At 37.2% G+C, this 17757-nt stretch overlaps 1 protein-coding gene across 2 annotated transcripts in view; it reads right to left on the bottom strand.

Moving 5' to 3' along the window:
* dcc (DCC netrin 1 receptor) overlaps positions 1 to 17757 on the bottom strand; it is a 1120333-nt gene that overhangs the window by 561383 nt on the left and 541193 nt on the right. For both annotated transcript variants that reach the window (XM_008117567.3, XM_008117566.3), the window contains exon 3: positions 3548 to 3832. In XM_008117567.3, coding sequence (XP_008115774.2) covers positions 3548 to 3832 — 285 coding nt within the window. The remainder of the gene's footprint in view (positions 1 to 3547; positions 3833 to 17757) is intronic.

Consider the following 17757-nt stretch of genomic DNA (forward strand, 5'->3'; position numbering starts at 1 on the left):
TTTTTGAGCTGGTAACTATTTCATAATTATAGTGGGTTTTTTTTTGTTTTTTTGTTGTTGAAAAAATCAAAGAACTACAGTAGAGTCTCACTTATCCAAGATAAATGGGCCGGCAGAACATTGGATAAGCGAAAATCTTGGATAATAAGGAGGGTTTAAGAAAAAAGCCCATTAAACATAAAATTACCTCATGATTTACAAATTAAGCACCAAAACATCATGTTTTACAAGAAATTGACAGAAAAAGCAGTTCAATACACAGTAATATTATGTAGTAATTACTGTATTTACGAATTTAGCACCAAAACATTGCAACAGTTACTACAAAAACAATTACTTCTAAAAGGCAGACTGTCTTGGATAATACAGAACCTTGGATAAGTGAAGCTTGGATAAGTGAGACGCTACCGTATTTCCACATCTCTATATTAGTCCAAGAAGTGCGAATTATAACTGTTCAATTAAACATGCAGACAGAATAAAATGCAAGAGTACTCTGCTTCTGAACAGGAATAGAAAGAAAAGTCAAAAATATCTGGAAAATTATTGAAAAGCATTTTTGAATTTCAAGGAACTTCCATAGGAAGAACCCTTGACTGGGGAGAACCTTTACAATATGTTATGCATTCTGCTAAAAAATTGTGCATGGTTGTTTTACTTAGAAAACAGCAATCCCCATGGATAAAAACAGATTTTTCTGTATAGGAAATAGTTTTTACTGCACATTAAAAATATTTCTGCATACAAACATTTTCTGCACAGAAAAAGGTGTTTTCTGCACATAAAGTGCTCTAATTGGGATTATTCTACACAATGTTTGCACATTATTAATTTTCACTTTTAAAATAACAGCTTTTTCTGCAGTCCGCAGAAAACGTGCAGAAAGGTGTTTCTGTGCAAAACAACTACATGTGAATTTTGTGCAGGATAAGTCAAATATTGTGCAGTTATCCAAGTATTTCTCATGACGGGAAAAATTAATCATTGCTTCCTTTGAGAAGATTAGTGACAAATTAATCCGTACATCTGTGCTTGATCATGGTGGGGGTTTTTTTGGTATTTTTACTGCTACTCATGACTGGTCACATGGGGAAGAAGCAATGGCAGTACAAAGTTGCACCAACCAGAACATCAATTGTGGGATTGACTATCAGAGGGATGGCAGTTAATACTTGAGAGAAATTGCCTGTTATTTTAATCTGATAGCTTCTAATATTGCTATACAGGAATGCCAAGAGTCAGGAAGAGTTAATAATAAGTGATTGTGTGAATTTGATATAGGATGCAGGGTAGTGAGATAGACAGACTGATTCAGACCTCAGGATTGTATCTACACTGCAGAATAGTAGTTTGATAGGATATTAACTACCATGGCTCAATATAATGCAATTCTGAGATTGCAGTTTTGAGAAATATTTCCCTTCTCTGTCAAAGAGCTCTGGTGCCACAACAAACTAACAAATCTCAGGATTCCATAGCATAAAATTTCCATAGCATGAAAAAATTGTAGTCAAAGTAGTGTCAAAGTGCTATAATTCTATAGTGTGGATGGTTACCAAAAATGTATTGGGGTTGTTTGAAAAGTAAGCGATTTCATTCCAATGAGAAATGTCCCTTTCACACACAGTTCACTATGATTTTTTCTCACAATTGTTGTGTGTTTGTGCAAAAACTCTATCCTTATGATGAGACCACACAAGTACAATCCAGGAACATATGTCCATAGTGATCAAAATTTCAATTGCAAACAAAGTTGAGAGCAAAGAAGTTTGCTTCCAAAGACATTCACTTATTGCTCTGTAAATTTGCATTACAAATCACACATTTCCTGAGCTGCAACAAAATTAATAAAATTAATGAATATTCTCGGTATGTTTGTATCTGTGTGTATGTGTGTGCGCCTGCTGGATTCAGTTCAGCAATGTTGCTGATGTTTGACAACTTATGGCTCATTCCATAGACAGGAAAGATAGTAGAAAAAGTTTAATGCATTTTAGGTAATCATTAATAAGCTAGGAAATCTAATGAAATGGTATTTATGTTAGAACGGAGAAAATTTAGCTGCTAGGCTCATCTTAAATTGCCATTTCAATTTAAGTTAAATGTCTGCACTAAAAAAACCTAACTTAAATGAAGCTGAAAAATGCCATAGATTATTTTGCCTCCTGCTGCTGTTCTTTTGAACTTAGGAAAAAGATTCTGCTGCATGCATTTTTGAAAAAGACATTTTTCATTTAACCACCAGAAACTTTCTTTCACTTTCCGTTTTTTCCTCCCTTCCAAATCTTTTCCCTTTTTCCTGCCCTCATCTGTAGTATTCTGACTCCCAACAAAAAGTCTTAGGCCCCATCCACACTGACTATTTAATGCAGTTCGAACCTAGCTTTGAACTGTGGTAGCCTAACTTCCACAAAGCACACTCCCACAAACCCATGCAAGCCAATATTATCCATCAGTGCCCTGTCGTTTCTGTAATCAATCTGGTTCCATTATTTCCTATGTAATCATATGTACAGCAAAAATCCTTCTTCAATGCCAGTTTGAAACTGCATTCAATGGTCAGTTTAGATGGGGGCCTCATGTTAAAAGCTTCAGTTTCCTGGGAAAGATGAGGAATTTCTATGTAGTCTGTAGTGAAGAGCACAAGAAGACTAAGAGGTTTGGGCATCATGACAAAAACCTTGTAATAAGAATAGAAAGAATGTTTGAAAAACTGGTTGAAGACCACATTCCTCAAGTGGTGAGAAAACTGATGAGATGAATTCACAGTTCAGGGCATATTCCAACCCCCCACCCAAAAAATCAATAAAACAAACAAAGCAAACAAAAACCCTGAATTGTGTGACATCTAAAGCAACATTCTTTTACACAGGAAATGGCATTTTCTCCAGATAACGTAGGTCCCTTTACAGACAACTGCATTTTCTGTACAAAACAGCCACATGTGCATTTTGGCAGAAAAGTCTCAAATTCAACGAAGTGACCTAGTAGAAAGAAATTTGCTCAAATGACTCACTGCTTCCTTCAAGAATAAAATTAGTGAAGATTTACATATATAAACCTGAGAGAATTACACAAAGCAAGAAATAGTTATTTAAAAACCTAGGCAGGGTTCCAAATGGCACATGGGGAATTGTTTCTAGTTGTCTCCATCTCTTTCACCTCCACTGTATTTATGGCCCTGTGCAATTTAACAGTTTTGACAGTATACAACAACACATGCCGCTAATAGGCTTTTGTCACTTGTCTTTAGGCAATGAACTAAATGGGAAATGAAATATTTGCTGTTCTTGGCACTTTTGCTTAATTAATTAATTGTTCAATTAATAAGCTAATTCTGCTAATTCTGGACCTAGGGAAAGATAATACTGAAATTCAACTTTAAATCAATCACATTGGTTAAAATGAATCTAATAAAGTGTTCTCTTCCCATTAGAAAGTTCCCAACTTACTTAATAACTTAATTGATTTTAGCTAGTGAATTCCTGCCACTGCTTATTTCATGGACATAAGTGGAGTCACACGCGCGCACACACAAGTTCCTTACCTGACAAAACTCTGACTTCTGCTTCATTTCCAATTCTTGAACTTGCAGGATTTTTTGCCAGGCATCTATAAATCCCACTGTCCCCTGCTTGAATTTTGCTGATTTGTAAAGATCCAGAAGGCAGGATTGCCACACGCGTATCACCAGGATTCAAAATCAGGTCTTCTTGATTCCTCTGCCAGTGGATTGTAGGCATAGGTTCTCCAACAACTTCACATTTTAACAAAATGGTGTCTCCCGTAAATGCTGTGACAGAGTCTGTCTGAGACAGAAACCTTAATGGACCTATGGAAAGAGACAAAACAACATCTGAGAAAATGTCTACCCCTGGGGATTTCTTTTGGTAATAAAATTACTTAAAGTGTCAATTAAACTTTTTAAAAATTTGCTGCAGTACAAAATTCATAAATACCATGGTGAATCCATCAATTGGGAGTACATGCATTACAAAACTTTGCTTTCCTATGTGCTTCATTAGAAAGGACAAAACACCCTAATGGTGCTCCCAGTCTTGTTGGCTTCTCACAAAAAATAGGAAGGTAGGAAGGTAGGGATGAGACTAGTTTAAACAAGAAGCAGGGTCTGAACAAAACTGGGTGGGATGCACTTCCTTCTACCCACATGGACCATACCTGTCTATGTGTTTATCAACAGTTTTCATCCATTATGGTTAATTATCAGGGCTTGTAAATCTCAGAATAACAAAACAAAAATAGGAGAAAACTGTTAAATGGAGAAAGAAGGTTAGCTCGACTTTGGTTGTCTTGTAGCAGGATCATTTCCTTGTTAATTCTTCTGTGTTGTTTGGACAAATGTGTAAACCAGTAATTCTCTGAACTATCCATAGTGTTGCCAAATCTGAAATTGTAATTGTAAAAAATCCTAAGGGCAGCTGGTGTCTAATATGTCAGTGAGACAATGATCCATGTCAGATTTTAGTCTGAATTTTACAGTTCAGACAACAAACCAAATCAAATTAGCCATCCCACTGATATAAGAGCCTTTGGCCAACACTGGTACCAATTCCTGAGAAACGATATTATGGAATTTCCTCCTTCCCATGCTATCCCAGGTCTGGGGAAAGTTATTCTTTAACACTGTTACCCCCCACCCAAATCTCTCTGAAGGAATTGCAAAGTTAAGTTTAAGTCACTTTTTCTTTCTCCTTCCTTTTCTTTTCATGACACCATGCAAAACTCTTCTCTGCATCTTTTTCTGCCTCTGCTCAGTTAATTGAGAGAATCCTCACGAATCAGCGTCTTCCTTCACTCAACCTCACATCATGTCTTTGTCCCCTCGGGGGAGATTGCATTCGAACCAGGGTTTCAGAGAATACTCGGTACACCTGCTTTTAAATTCTAATCGGAAAATGGCATGCAAACTTGATTTGCCCCAGGGCCCAGTTGGCAGCTTATCAAGATCTCTCTCTTCCCCCCACAGAAAGCCTAATTATTAAGTAATTAAAGTTCATTTAATAAAAAATGGCTTATCATTGGGGGGACAGACCTTGGGGTCTGGAGCATGTGTATGACTATTAAATATTCAACAATTTAGTAACACTCAGTCAAATCCCCCAAGGAGAAACGCTTAAAATGCTTTGTTTGTTTCAAATTAAAGTCTGCAAGGTTATTTAACGGAAAGGAAGGACCCATTTTCTTCACCTGTTCCCCCCTCCCTCCCTCCCTCCCCTTTCAATTTGCACAACAGCTGAAGGGCAGAGAACCAAAGAAATGGAGAGAAGCTATTCACTTTGGTTTTGTCCTGATGGTACCAAAGGGAATGAGCAACAGTAAACCTGCAAAGTCAAATATGCCATAAATCTTTCTTCAGTCCTGTTTTGCTTTCTTCTCTCTCTCTCTCTCTCTCTCTCTCTCTCTCTCTCTCTCTCTCTCTCTCTCTCTCTCCTTTTCTAAAAAGAAAATATGGAGTTATATGTAACACTTGAAATAATCACTCTGTGCTGGAACTGAATTCATGCTGTGAGGAAAGGAGAAAAGACACAAGCATGACGTGATGGTTGGAAGAGCAGCCATATGCAGAGGTGGCAAGAAGCTCAAAGCTAGCTTCTTGGAAAGTGAAGGAAAATGAAGCAGTACTTTGGTTGGCAAAGTGCTGAAAGATGAGGATGTATAGTCCTGCCCTATAACGTGAATACTATCCTTTTATTTTGCCCTCGGCTACACTGCAGGATGTCCAGTCATTCTTCCAGAAGTGACCTTCAATCTCATTCCTCTCAGCTTCCATACATGGAACATGAAGGCACCAACTTGTTCTTTGGGCTAAACTCATAGGCATTTGGATCCAACACAAAGAATCTTCTCACCAATTAGGGTGTGACTACTTTTTTTCCTCAGGACACAAACTACCACTGGCCAGCCTTTGCGGCAGCTCATCAAAGCAGAATGGGCCACAAGACTGCAGGAATATAAGGCTTAAGGACTGCCAGAAGTAGTTAACAATGTGTCATGGTCCTTGCAGTGGAGAAGGGCTACAGAGTCAAGTAGAGACGAGGTTATTACAATTGATATTTTTGCAAACATCACCACCATTGAAATTATAGAGAATAGAATCTCTGTTCACCCTGGGAGCCTTAACAAGCAAGCAAACACCTCAGTGACTTCTCCTCCTTTATCCTTCTTGGCTGCCAAAAAAATAGCTTGTAATGAGAAGGAATGTAATCTCTTCTTGGAAATAAAGGTCGTAGTTCAGTGGCAGAACATAGACTTGCAGAAGTGTATGCAAGGACAAGTTTTCAGGCTGAGTTCCTGGCACTTCCAGCCAGATTGCTCTAGTCTGAATCTCTAGAGAGTTCTACAACTCAAAATTAATTGCAACTTACTGAAATAGATGATCTACTTTATCCGTGGATTAGGAAATGTATAGTGGCTTGGGTGCCAGCAGAGGTTAAAAGAAGCAAAAGAAGAGAGTTACATTTCTATGTGTTACCAGAACAATCCGAGATATAAGCAAGAATATGAATAACAGTGCTTGGAAGCCTCCTTTTTCCTTCTGAAGTTGTTCAGTAAGACAGTAAGAAAGTACACAATTCTCCAAAAAGATCAGAGACAGGCCACACTTTGGGAATGGGGATCCCATTGGCCTCTCATACACTCATAGAGGGGCATATTCCTCCAAAACAGTCCCAGAAATTTATCTTTGGCTCCTCAAAGGCTTTTCCTAGACCTAAATTGCAGAAATTACAACATATAACTAAACTGTCCCAACACCCTGAAGGGTCATTCATTGTGAGAAAAAATAAAAATAAATCCAGGAAAATTGGAGTCCTGGGAGACAACAGACTGGTACTAAAAGGTACCCCTTCCCTTTGTTGAAGACAATGGTTTTGTTAAAGATTATTGTGTTAGTAGGCAGACATAAAATTCTCAGTTTTCCATATATAGGCAGGTTCTGTAGGTTTATTCTTAAGCTGGATTTGTTTCTAAGTCTATTAAGGAAGAAGGTTTTTCAGATCAAGTCAGGGGTTACTGTGGTTTTTAGCTTTGAATATGTTTTTATGGATTTTTACTTTGATCTTTTGATACCATTGATATTTAATTCTGTTTTAATGTTTGTATACACATAGATTTTAAATCGTATTGAAATGATTTTAATGTAAGCCACTTTGAGTCTCCTTGTGGAAAGAAAACACAAGGTATAAATAAAGAAGAAGAAGAAGAAGAAGAAGAAGAAGAAGAAGAAGAAGAAGAAGAAGAAGAAGAAGAAGAAGGAGGAGGAGGGGGGAAGGGGAAGAAGAGAAAGAAGTATATTTTTAAAGTGTAACTCCAAAAGTATATATTTGTTAGCTTTGGATAGCACAGGGAAGGTTAACACCTCTGTGGTGTTTGTTTTTTCTATCTGTGCCCCTGTTCAGAAGATTTCACTTCACTTTCTGTCCCTGTGATAATTGGATTTTTGAAAGATTTGGCTTGTTGTTGAAACAAGAATTGGTGATACAGCTTCAGTGGAGACACATTTTCCACATGGTAACTCTTTCATGCATGCTTTTTTTTCTTCTTCCATGGGGTAGATTTCAGTCACTTCCTGTTGTTTCACCTCTGTTCTTAACTATGAGTTGTTTGTAAGATGGATGTTTATAACTCGGGGACTGCCATAAAATTTATTTCACACCAAGTTCCAAATGTACGAAAAGAGGAAACTAAAATTGCTGCTCAGTCCCACACTTGTATGTATGTAAATATAACACTGGATCAAATTCAGTTCATAAATGCGAATTCTAGAGCAAGAAATACAGAATTCTGTGAAATATTTGAAAGGTACTCAAGTAGCAGACTGAGTCTAAAACTATGCCCTTTTCATTAGAATAACACATCAAGTTTGGAGATGAAGCATATAGATTGCATAGCATAACACAGGATTGCAAGTTGCATTACTTTTATGGGTGCGAAACAGACATGCACAGACATATAACTGTTCTGTATGCAATTATATTATAAATTCATGATTGTGGCACTATTGCCATAACTGAAAGTGCACCCTAAGTTCATGTTAAGACCAAGGAGCTGTTCTGAGTAATAGAGAACCCTTCTGTTGGCAACCTGGGAGAAGGATGATATTTCCTGCCTGCTCTTACCAGAGGATGAAGATGAAACAACCAGATGCAGAATCTCCAACACAATTTTTCATTGCACCAAAGAAATACTCATAGGGCAAACTGGGAGAAATTGGGATTTGTGTTTTTAGTCAGGACTGTTAACTTAAGTAAAAATGTTGGTTTCCTATGATCCACATTGAAGAAATCTGTTCTTGGTCTCCAAGTTGGATCTAGTCTGATGGAGAAGTCATGTAAAGAACCAATAATGTCACCATTAGATGGAATTGAGCTGATACAGCAAGGCCACAAAAACTTTCTGAACTTGAGTACATTTTATTCATTATCCTACTAAAATATGCACCTTCAGATACAGGATTACCATGCCAATGAGGTAGAAATATATAAATAAAAGAGTTTTATGGTATGTATCTTTGTAGCCTGCCAAACACACATATGCCAATAAATGTGGTCTACTAGTTAATGATATAGCTGTGATGTTTTGGGATTTGTATACAGAAATGTGTAAATAAGGACTCCTTTGTGCTGCTTAGGGTGTCTATTTGATGATTTGGAAACCCCAAACATCTTCTTGTTGCACTTAAAATAAACTTTTGTGATATTCCATTTGGTTTTTTTATCTGATAGAAGTGTACTTTTTTTTCGTGTCAGGAGCAACCTGAGTCACTTCTGGTGTGAGAGAATTGGCCGTCTGCAAGGACGTTGCCCAGGGGACGGCCAGATGTTTTGATGTTTTTACCATCCTTGTGGGAGGCTTCTCTCATGTCCCCGCATGGAGCTGGAGCTGATAGAGGGAGCTCATCCGCGCTCTCCCTGGTGGAATTTGAACCTGGCAGCCTTCAGGTCAGCAACCCAACCTTCAAGTTACAAGGCTTTAATCCTCTATGCCACCGGAGGCTCCAGAAGTGTATTGGGGGCTGAACTCTGTTTTTAGGAACACCAATACCACCCTTCGGCACTCCAATTGCCTTCAAAACAGACCTCCACTGGCTGGCTGTTAGGATAGGTTTGTGGGGGATCAAGCCAGAACAAAATCATTAATGAGTTACGCACAACAAAGTAGGATCTCTGACAAATTCTTGAAATTACCATATGGATGTTTTCTGATTGAGTTTGTAGTGTTCTCCTCTATATATGAATATATGACAGTGTCCCAAGCCGTCTTTTACAGAGTGTAAGGTGCAGCATAACCTCTATCCTTATTTAACAAGATTTTCCCTGATCCTGAAATAACTAGAGGTCTTTTCTTTCCTCCCAAAAGCAGATGTGATAAATTCTACAACTAGGTCTAACTTGCATACAAGTAATTTTTTTATTATCTCTTGTCCTAAATATATCATTGCTGTATACCATTAAACAATGATGTGTCCCATTGAGAATGCCATGGAAAATTAATATTTTGCTGCAGGGGAATGAGTCCTACATTTAGAACTGGATTCTGTTCCAAAGTTAATAAATGCAAACATGGTTTCAATTGATAGTTTTGCACCCTGGAGGAATACAACGGGGAAGCAACAGAAAAAGAGCTGATCTTTTATAACACTGTTAAATTTGTACAGAAAGTTGATTTAAAGGGACCATTGTCTATGTGGTCCATTTCTGTTGATAGTGATGTCATCTTTTGAACATTCATAGGCAAGAAATCTCAGGGGAAGAAATCATGTTGAAGCAAAGTAAATCTGTTGCAATCAAATTTGTGATTTAGAAAAAGCAACTGGTAGAAAATGGGTGTTAATTTCATATATGTTTAAGAAATAGTGCCATTATGGAATGTCAGAGAAGTTGTTGCAACCTGAAGCAGAAAGAGAGTGATTTGTGACTATTTTTATAAGGCTTGTCAGTATAATTCATATGACGTGTGAGTTGTTCAACACATTGCAATGAGATATACTTTAGGCATATGCAATTTAAACAATTGAAAAGGTGTATATCATTTCAAGGAAAGAAAGCAAAAGATTACACAGTCAGGAACCAAAGACTTTTTTTTCCAAAAAATAAATATCTCAAAATCCTGAAAGAAAATTGTTTGGATAATTTCACAGCCCTGAGTATAACTGACTAAAAGAAGAAATGTGTATAAATACCCGATTCAAGTGAAATATCTGTGGGAAGATCAAAGATCTTGTCTTTATTTATTCTCAAAAATGGCTTTAGATAAAGGTAAAGGTTTTCCCCTGACATGTCTGACTCATTCTAAGCCGAAGAGCCGGCATTGTCCGTAGACTCCTCCTAGGTCATGTGGCTGGCATGACAGAATGGAGCGCCATTATCTTCCTGCCCGAGTGGTACCTATTGATCGACTCACATTTGCATGTTTTCGAACTGCTAGGTTGGCATAAGCTGGGGCTAACAGTGGCAGATCACCCTGCTCTCTGGATTCGAAACGCCGACCTTTCGGTCAGCAAATCCAGCAGCTCAACGGTTTAATCCACTGTGCCACTGGGGGCTCCAAAATTGGCTTTACATCCTATGATATAATATCAGATTTTCTATTGTTTTTGCTCTGTTCAAAAAGGTTGAAATGTTTTCACTAAAGTTTAAAGAATAGCAATAAGAGCTTTAATTAAAAACAAAAGATGTGTTTTTTTCATTCCCATCCACAACTGAATTTCATCTATAGGAAACATTTCTGGAATTCAGTTGAATTTGTACTTAAAAGAGACTCCCATTCCTTGTGGGATTTAATCCTGTTTCTCACATTGGTTAGTGGGGAGCCTTTTTAACTGGTTCAAATTTGTGGATCAACTATCCTGAACAAATATAAGATTCTGTGATGTGAAAATATTTTAAATATTTATCTTCATTATTACAATGAAATGTGCATTTAGAGCAAACAGTGCTTGGTGGTTTTCATATCAGTTACTGGAAATCTACTCTAGGCTTTTGTCTGAACACTAAAGAAATATGGGCCAGCATATTGGATAGTTACTTTAAAGTTCAGACTAAAACATGAAGGAGATTAACTGTCCCACTCATATGAATCCACAACCCACCAGTAGGTCATAACGGTACAATGTTATTGTGAAGAAATTGTCTATCTCTATCTACTGTGTTGATCATAGATTGGTCCTGTCATAGGGAGGTTCAGCTGCTATATCATTCTGGGGCCCAGAGAGCCACGATGGGGTTCATGAATATGTTTCAGCCACTTCCCTCCACAACAACAATTAAAATCCCAACTCCTTACAACTCAATTCCATTGCATTGTATAGCAAAGAATAGAAAAAACAGTAGCTTTTAATGTATTGCCTTGATTTATTTTTTTTACCGAAACTACATTTGTTATCCTTGACTATTTAACTCCTGATACATTATTTTAAATATTTTTGTACACTAATGCGCCTTAAGAGTGCTTGAGGGCTCACTTAATTTATTTCTAACATAAAATGAGCAGAAAATCATTCAATATACTTTGAAAATTAAAACAAGTGTTTCTTCTTCTTTAATACAACAGGAAGACCTTGCTCATTGCATCTTTTCACCAAGGAGACTTGCCTGGCACTTAATCTGTTAATCATTTAACAACCAAAGACGACATCTTTACATTTTTATTTTTTAGTCATTATGACTGATAGCCTATATCAGAGTTATGTAGTATACATTTCTGCGTGACGATGTATATATTGAGTAAGTAACACTTCTTGAATTGACTGAATGCTCACCTGAATGTGCATCACATGTATATGCACAGCTCACACACCTTTTGTGCAAATGTACATTTGCATACATAGCAGCATTACAACTGAGCAGGGGGTTGAACTCAATGTCCTGTGAGACCATTTCCAACTGTGATTCTATGTGCAACTCTGCCTCTGAGACCTTGAACTAAATGCCCAACCACTTCTGTAAGGGGAGCTTAATCATGCATGAAAAACCAACAGGTTTCCTTCTAGTTCTTGTCAATTTCTGAGCAATTTGATATTGATTGTTCAACTTGTATATCAACCAGACCAAAAGCCTTTCTGACAGCAGATGAATACAATATATTGCGAAATCATAAGGACGATGTGCATTTTTACAGTTGACATGCTATGCAAAAAAAAAAAACCTATAATATCTAGGAAATACTAAGTTCCAAGATGTTTTCTCCAGGTGAAACACAAGTTGGTGCTTCTTGCTATTCTATGTAAGAAGATGGACAAACTCACCATTCTATATACAGAAGGGAACTGGATTCAACACTGGCACCAAAAGAGCAGTTCCCATCACATCTGAAAGATTACAGGCTGTGGATCTTTATTCTCCAAGAAAGAGAAATGCCCATGAGGCTGTTCTCTTTCACCCCCCTCAACTTCAGGAAGAATCTTACCCCTCTTTGTACCATTTCCTTGCCTCACTCTCTCTTTCTATCTCTCTTTCTCACCCTGCTCTATCCATGATGTATAAATTCACCTCCATTTGATTTGGAATCGGGTCAGCAATTGCAAGCATCATTGGATAATGTTCCCAGGGAAAATGATGTTTGATTCGTAATACGCCCAAGCTTTACAAGCTAGGTGAATGTATATTCTGAAGCAGGTAATTACACAGTTGGGAAATATCTTTCTCCCTCCACCCCAATCTTTGTGCTTATGTGTCTTTCGCTATCCTCCCACGCATGTGTTTAAGGCACTGATGTCTGATCACTGCAGGCACAATAACATGAATCTGTAGTATAATAAGTGAATAAGAGCAATAGGGGAAATAATCATGTAATTCTACACATAGTTTCTTGGAAGTACCTCTTCTTGAGAACAACAGATAAGATGGAAGAGTTCATTCCAGAGGGTAAGGCCAGAGCCAGTCAGTGGGCCTTGTAAGAAAGTGGGTATTGGTTAAATAATAAGAGAAATGTCCTAATGGGTAGGAGTGTGTAACATAGAAATTCTTTCCACCAATTCATTTCAGTGGCAAATGGTTCATTTCCAGGCAGAATTCAAAGCACTTCTTATGACCTATAAAGTCCTGTAAGGCTTATGCCCAGATTATTTGAAAGACCATATATTACTGTAAAACCCTATAGGAGTGGGATTCAGTGCTCTTATAGGGCAAGAAGCTACACTGATGTGCTGCTGGTAGGGCCTCCCATGTCAAACATACTTTTGTTGAGGATGTGCCAAGCAGATATAGGTAGCAGCAGTAGTGCGGAGAGGCCACTGACAGGGGATCTCTCAGAGAAAATGGCCATGGCACCATACCTAACACTTGTTAGCACTGTACAGAAGAAAGCAAGAAAAACTACCCCTGAAGCCTTGAAACAACTATCATGAATCCAAACTCAAACAAGAGATAATACCAAAAGATGAAACTCCTAGGTCAGATTTCATTCAACAAGCTACCAAGGTATAGCAGAGGACAACTACAAGTAGCACTATGGATAATTACTCAATTGGATTCAAGCTGAAAGGATGTTCAGCTGTTAACATGTTCAGATGTGAAACAAAAATCACAAGCTGCACAAGACAAATTATAGGAACATGGATTGTGAGAGAATCAGAGGATGCAAGACAATATAAAACAAGAAATGTATGAGCTAAAGTAGACAGTAATTGGGAATTTTGAGTATATTTAAACAGTTTTTTTTACTTGCGATGATGTCTGCAAACATACATTGGCTAATGGAATGCACCAAAGAATGTGAGAAGAAAAACAGTATGTGATTTATGGATTATAGAAAAGCCATTGATTGTGTAAATCATGAAAAATATGGCTCACTCTTAAAGATATGGTCATACCATAATATTTGTTTAATCTAATGCATATTCTATACTTAGGACAAGAGGATACTATTTTATTTTACAGTTTTATTGTGTTTTAGTGTATTGTTTACTGCTTGTTGTTTATACTGTTTTAATTGTTTTAATTTGCCTTTTGTTTTGTATTGTTATATTGTGTGTTGAGGCCTTGGCCTTTGTAAGCCGCATCGAGTCCTTCGGGAGATGCTAGCAGGGTACAAATAAAGTTTAATAATAATAATAATAATAATAATAATAATAATAATAATAATAATAATAATAACTATTACAATAAAATACAGAGCACAAAACAGTTTCCAATTGGTAAAGGAGTCAGGCAAGGCTGCATTTTGTTACCCTTTCTGTTTAGCTTGAGTATATCAAGTTTAGTATATCATACACAAAGCAGGATTCTGCATAAGGAGAAAAAACTAGAGGAAAAAAAACACAGTACTAGCAATAATAATAATGCAAAGACTCTGGCACAAGCCAGTCAAGGTGGTCCCAGTGGTGATGGGCACACTGGGTGCAGTGCCTAAAGACCTTGGCCTGCACTTAAACACAATCAGCACTGACAAAATTACCACCTGCCAGCTGCAGAAGGTCACCTTACTGGGATCTGCATGCATTATTCGCCGATACATCACACAGTCCTAGATATTTGGGAAGTGTCCGACGTGTGATCCAATACAACAGCCAGCAGAGTGTCTGCTGTGGACTCATCTTGTGTTTCAAATAATAATAAAGACTTGAAACAACTACTGAAGTAAGTCAGGAAAGAAAATGCAAAGGCAGGTTTACAGTTAAATATTTAAAAAAGCACAATTACCACAATGAAGACACCAAGATAGTCAAAAATGTCCTATACCTTGGCTCAGTCATTAATCAAAATGGAAACTGTGATCAAGAAAGCAAAAGAAAACTGGGATGGATGGGCAGCTTTGAAGGAACTGCACAAGATTTTCAAGAGTCAAGATAGCAAAATATAACATGGAATACCAAAGTCATCGTGCATTTCATTGTATTTCCATTTCTGTGTATGGTTGTGAATGCTGGACACTGAAGACAGCTTATAGGAGGAGCATCAACTCATGTGAAATGTGGTGCCCGAGAAGAGTTCTATTGAGACCACTGACTGCTAAAAAGACAAATAATAGATCTTAGAGCGAATCAGGACAGAATTCTCCCTAGATGCCAAGGTGAATAAACTGTGACTGCCATACTTCGGACATAACATGTTCACTAATAAAGATAGTTGTGCTTGGCAAGATAGAAGACAGCAGAAAAAGAGAAAGACTGTATCACAGGTTGGCAGACTCAATAGGAATAGGAAGCCACGGCCTTCATATTCACATATTTTGTATAGTTGCAAAATGCAAGATTTCTAGTTTATAACTTTTTTTGCTTGAGGGAAACTATTGCCAGGCTCACACTGAAGGTAGGATTGCTAAGTCTTGTTTCTGGGATTGTTTCCCAATTTTATTGGTTTCCTGACATAAGGAAGAGCTGCTCACTACAGGAAAGATTCCCAGTTCAATCCCTGACATTTTCAATTAGGACTGGGAAATTCTCAAACTCCTGTCTAAATGCATGGAAGTCCATATAAATTAATGTACCTTAGAGCTCAAAACAGTGGGTTTTTTTTTTACCATAAATGCTGAATGGGGAATTCTAGAAGCTGTTGACAAAAAGGTAAGCTCCGGAATAAGTATTTTTGAGTTAGGTGGATGAAAGGTGAGTACGAGGTATAAGCCATTTTCTTCTTTTCCAAATGCTGAGTTCAAAATAGTATGCTTTCACAGTTTCTGTTTATTATTGGATAAATACAGAGCTTAACTTTACAACCTTTAAAAAGACTTTTTCAAGCCAAAAACAGAAACTCATTTACTAGGCAATGACTAGAATGTACAAATGCCTTGAGGATACTTTAAAGTGAAGTTTTACTTTGCTTATTACTTAAATTCCCAATATTTGTCATATGTTGGAGGAGAGTTGCTTCCTTTTCCATTTCTAGTGTTGTGTGAAATTTAGCCCCTTTTTTTGAGTACAACCTTTTTTTAAACAAATAAGTGAACATTGTAGCCTTTATATGTTTGTTTGTAACTTTTTTCTGTTTGCAAACACTAACCTGGCTTGTACCTTAGAGCCAGAATTTATTACATCTATGCTTACCTTTCAGTGGGAACACTGATACCACGAGTATTTTCCTTTTAAAAAGAATCAAATTCTTTCTGCTTTTATGCTGCTTGTTTACTTGCTATGTGTCACTCAGTGTGACTAGTACAAATCAAATTTATTTTTCTGGCTCAATATTTATGCCATCAGCAAAACAACTTTCTTTTGTGAAATTGGACAGCTGTATGGTCAGTGTCACGTTGTTTTACCCATTTTGATCTCTGAATTCAGAACTGTCAGTCCTCTAAAACAACTTTACAGTGATGGAACATAGATATTTTCCAGCACAAATGAAGCATGCAATTACTAATCATAAAGTAGCACACAAAAGATAAACTGAAACTCGTAGGGTTTTCAGTGACCTGACATGTGCATGACTATATAGTGTATTATGACTACTTACTCTGGGTTGGTTTTCTTAAGTGAACAAACAAGAGACAGAAATTTTTTTGCACAAACTTCTAAGAAAGAGTCAACAATATTTGGCTCTATATAGGTCTATATAAAAATCACAAATGGGAAGTATATTTCAAATGTAACTTGAATGTCAAGAAACCTTGAGAATAATTATAGATTGACATTAATCTTCATACATCAGTGAAGATTCATATAAGAATAAATCACATTTTGTACAACCTGGAGCGGCCCCACATCTCCAACCAATGTAGAGGGGCCCTAAGAGGCTTGCCCATGGAGCCTATATTTGACAGCATTAAAAGTTGGTCTTTCTTTGCTGTAAATACCTTCTACATTCATAGAACACCAGTATAGGCAGTCTTCAAGTTACAAACAAGTTGAGACAACAGGAAGTAAGAGGCAATCTATCCTCAGAAGGAAAATTCACTCCTGAAAGAGTTATCATGGGAAAATGTGTCTTCACTTAATCTTTATCACCAATCCTTGTTTCCACAACAACCCAAAATTTTCAAAACCCAATTTTCACAGGGATGGAAAGTGAAGTAAAATCTTCTGAACAGGGGCACAGAGAGTAAAACAAACACCACAGGGGTGTTAATCCTTCCCTATGCTGTCCAAAACTATAAAGAATGGCTGGCTTTACACTTCAAAAATTTTTCTTTCCTGCCTTACGTACAAATTCAACTTAGGAACAAACCCACAGAACCTATCTTGTTTGTAAACTGGGGACTGTCTGTACATCTACTTTTTACAGCTCATAGTGCTCATTTCCAAATCTCTGGTGGTCCTAATCAAGTCCCAATTCATTATAGCAGCTTCTTGCCAATCATTCAAAAAAGTCATAGAATAAAGATAGGTGTCCTTAGAATTTCAGGAAGGGGAGCAAAGTTTGTTTATCAGTGCATTAAGTTCTGATCGGAATATGCAGAAGACAAAACCTAGATATTCCAGAAAAAAATATATTTTTAACTAGCATGCACACAGCTTAAATGAACTCAGAAAAAACAATCCCTTCCTTTTCACATATATTTCTGTTGTTCAGGATGATGGTTTAACATGTTCACCCCAGCTGATTTGCAGCATCAAATTTTTGATGAACATTAATCAGTGCTGAAATCTTGTATCATTTTTTATGCATCATAACTTTACTTATATTTGGCTAAGACCCCATCTACAACCCTTTAATGCAGGTTAGAAAACAGATTAATCAGGGTTAAAAAGAATGCCTGGGTTTCGTCTGGCCGTTTGGCCACAAACCCGAGAGAAACCAACATTTAAATTTAGGCCTGTGTAGAAGATGTGCTGCCTCACTCTGTTAATTTTTTTGTGTGTCA

Source organism: Anolis carolinensis, chromosome 2 (genome assembly GCF_035594765.1).
Source record: "Anolis carolinensis isolate JA03-04 chromosome 2, rAnoCar3.1.pri, whole genome shotgun sequence".
In the NCBI taxonomy this organism is placed as follows: domain Eukaryota; kingdom Metazoa; phylum Chordata; class Lepidosauria; order Squamata; family Dactyloidae; genus Anolis; species Anolis carolinensis.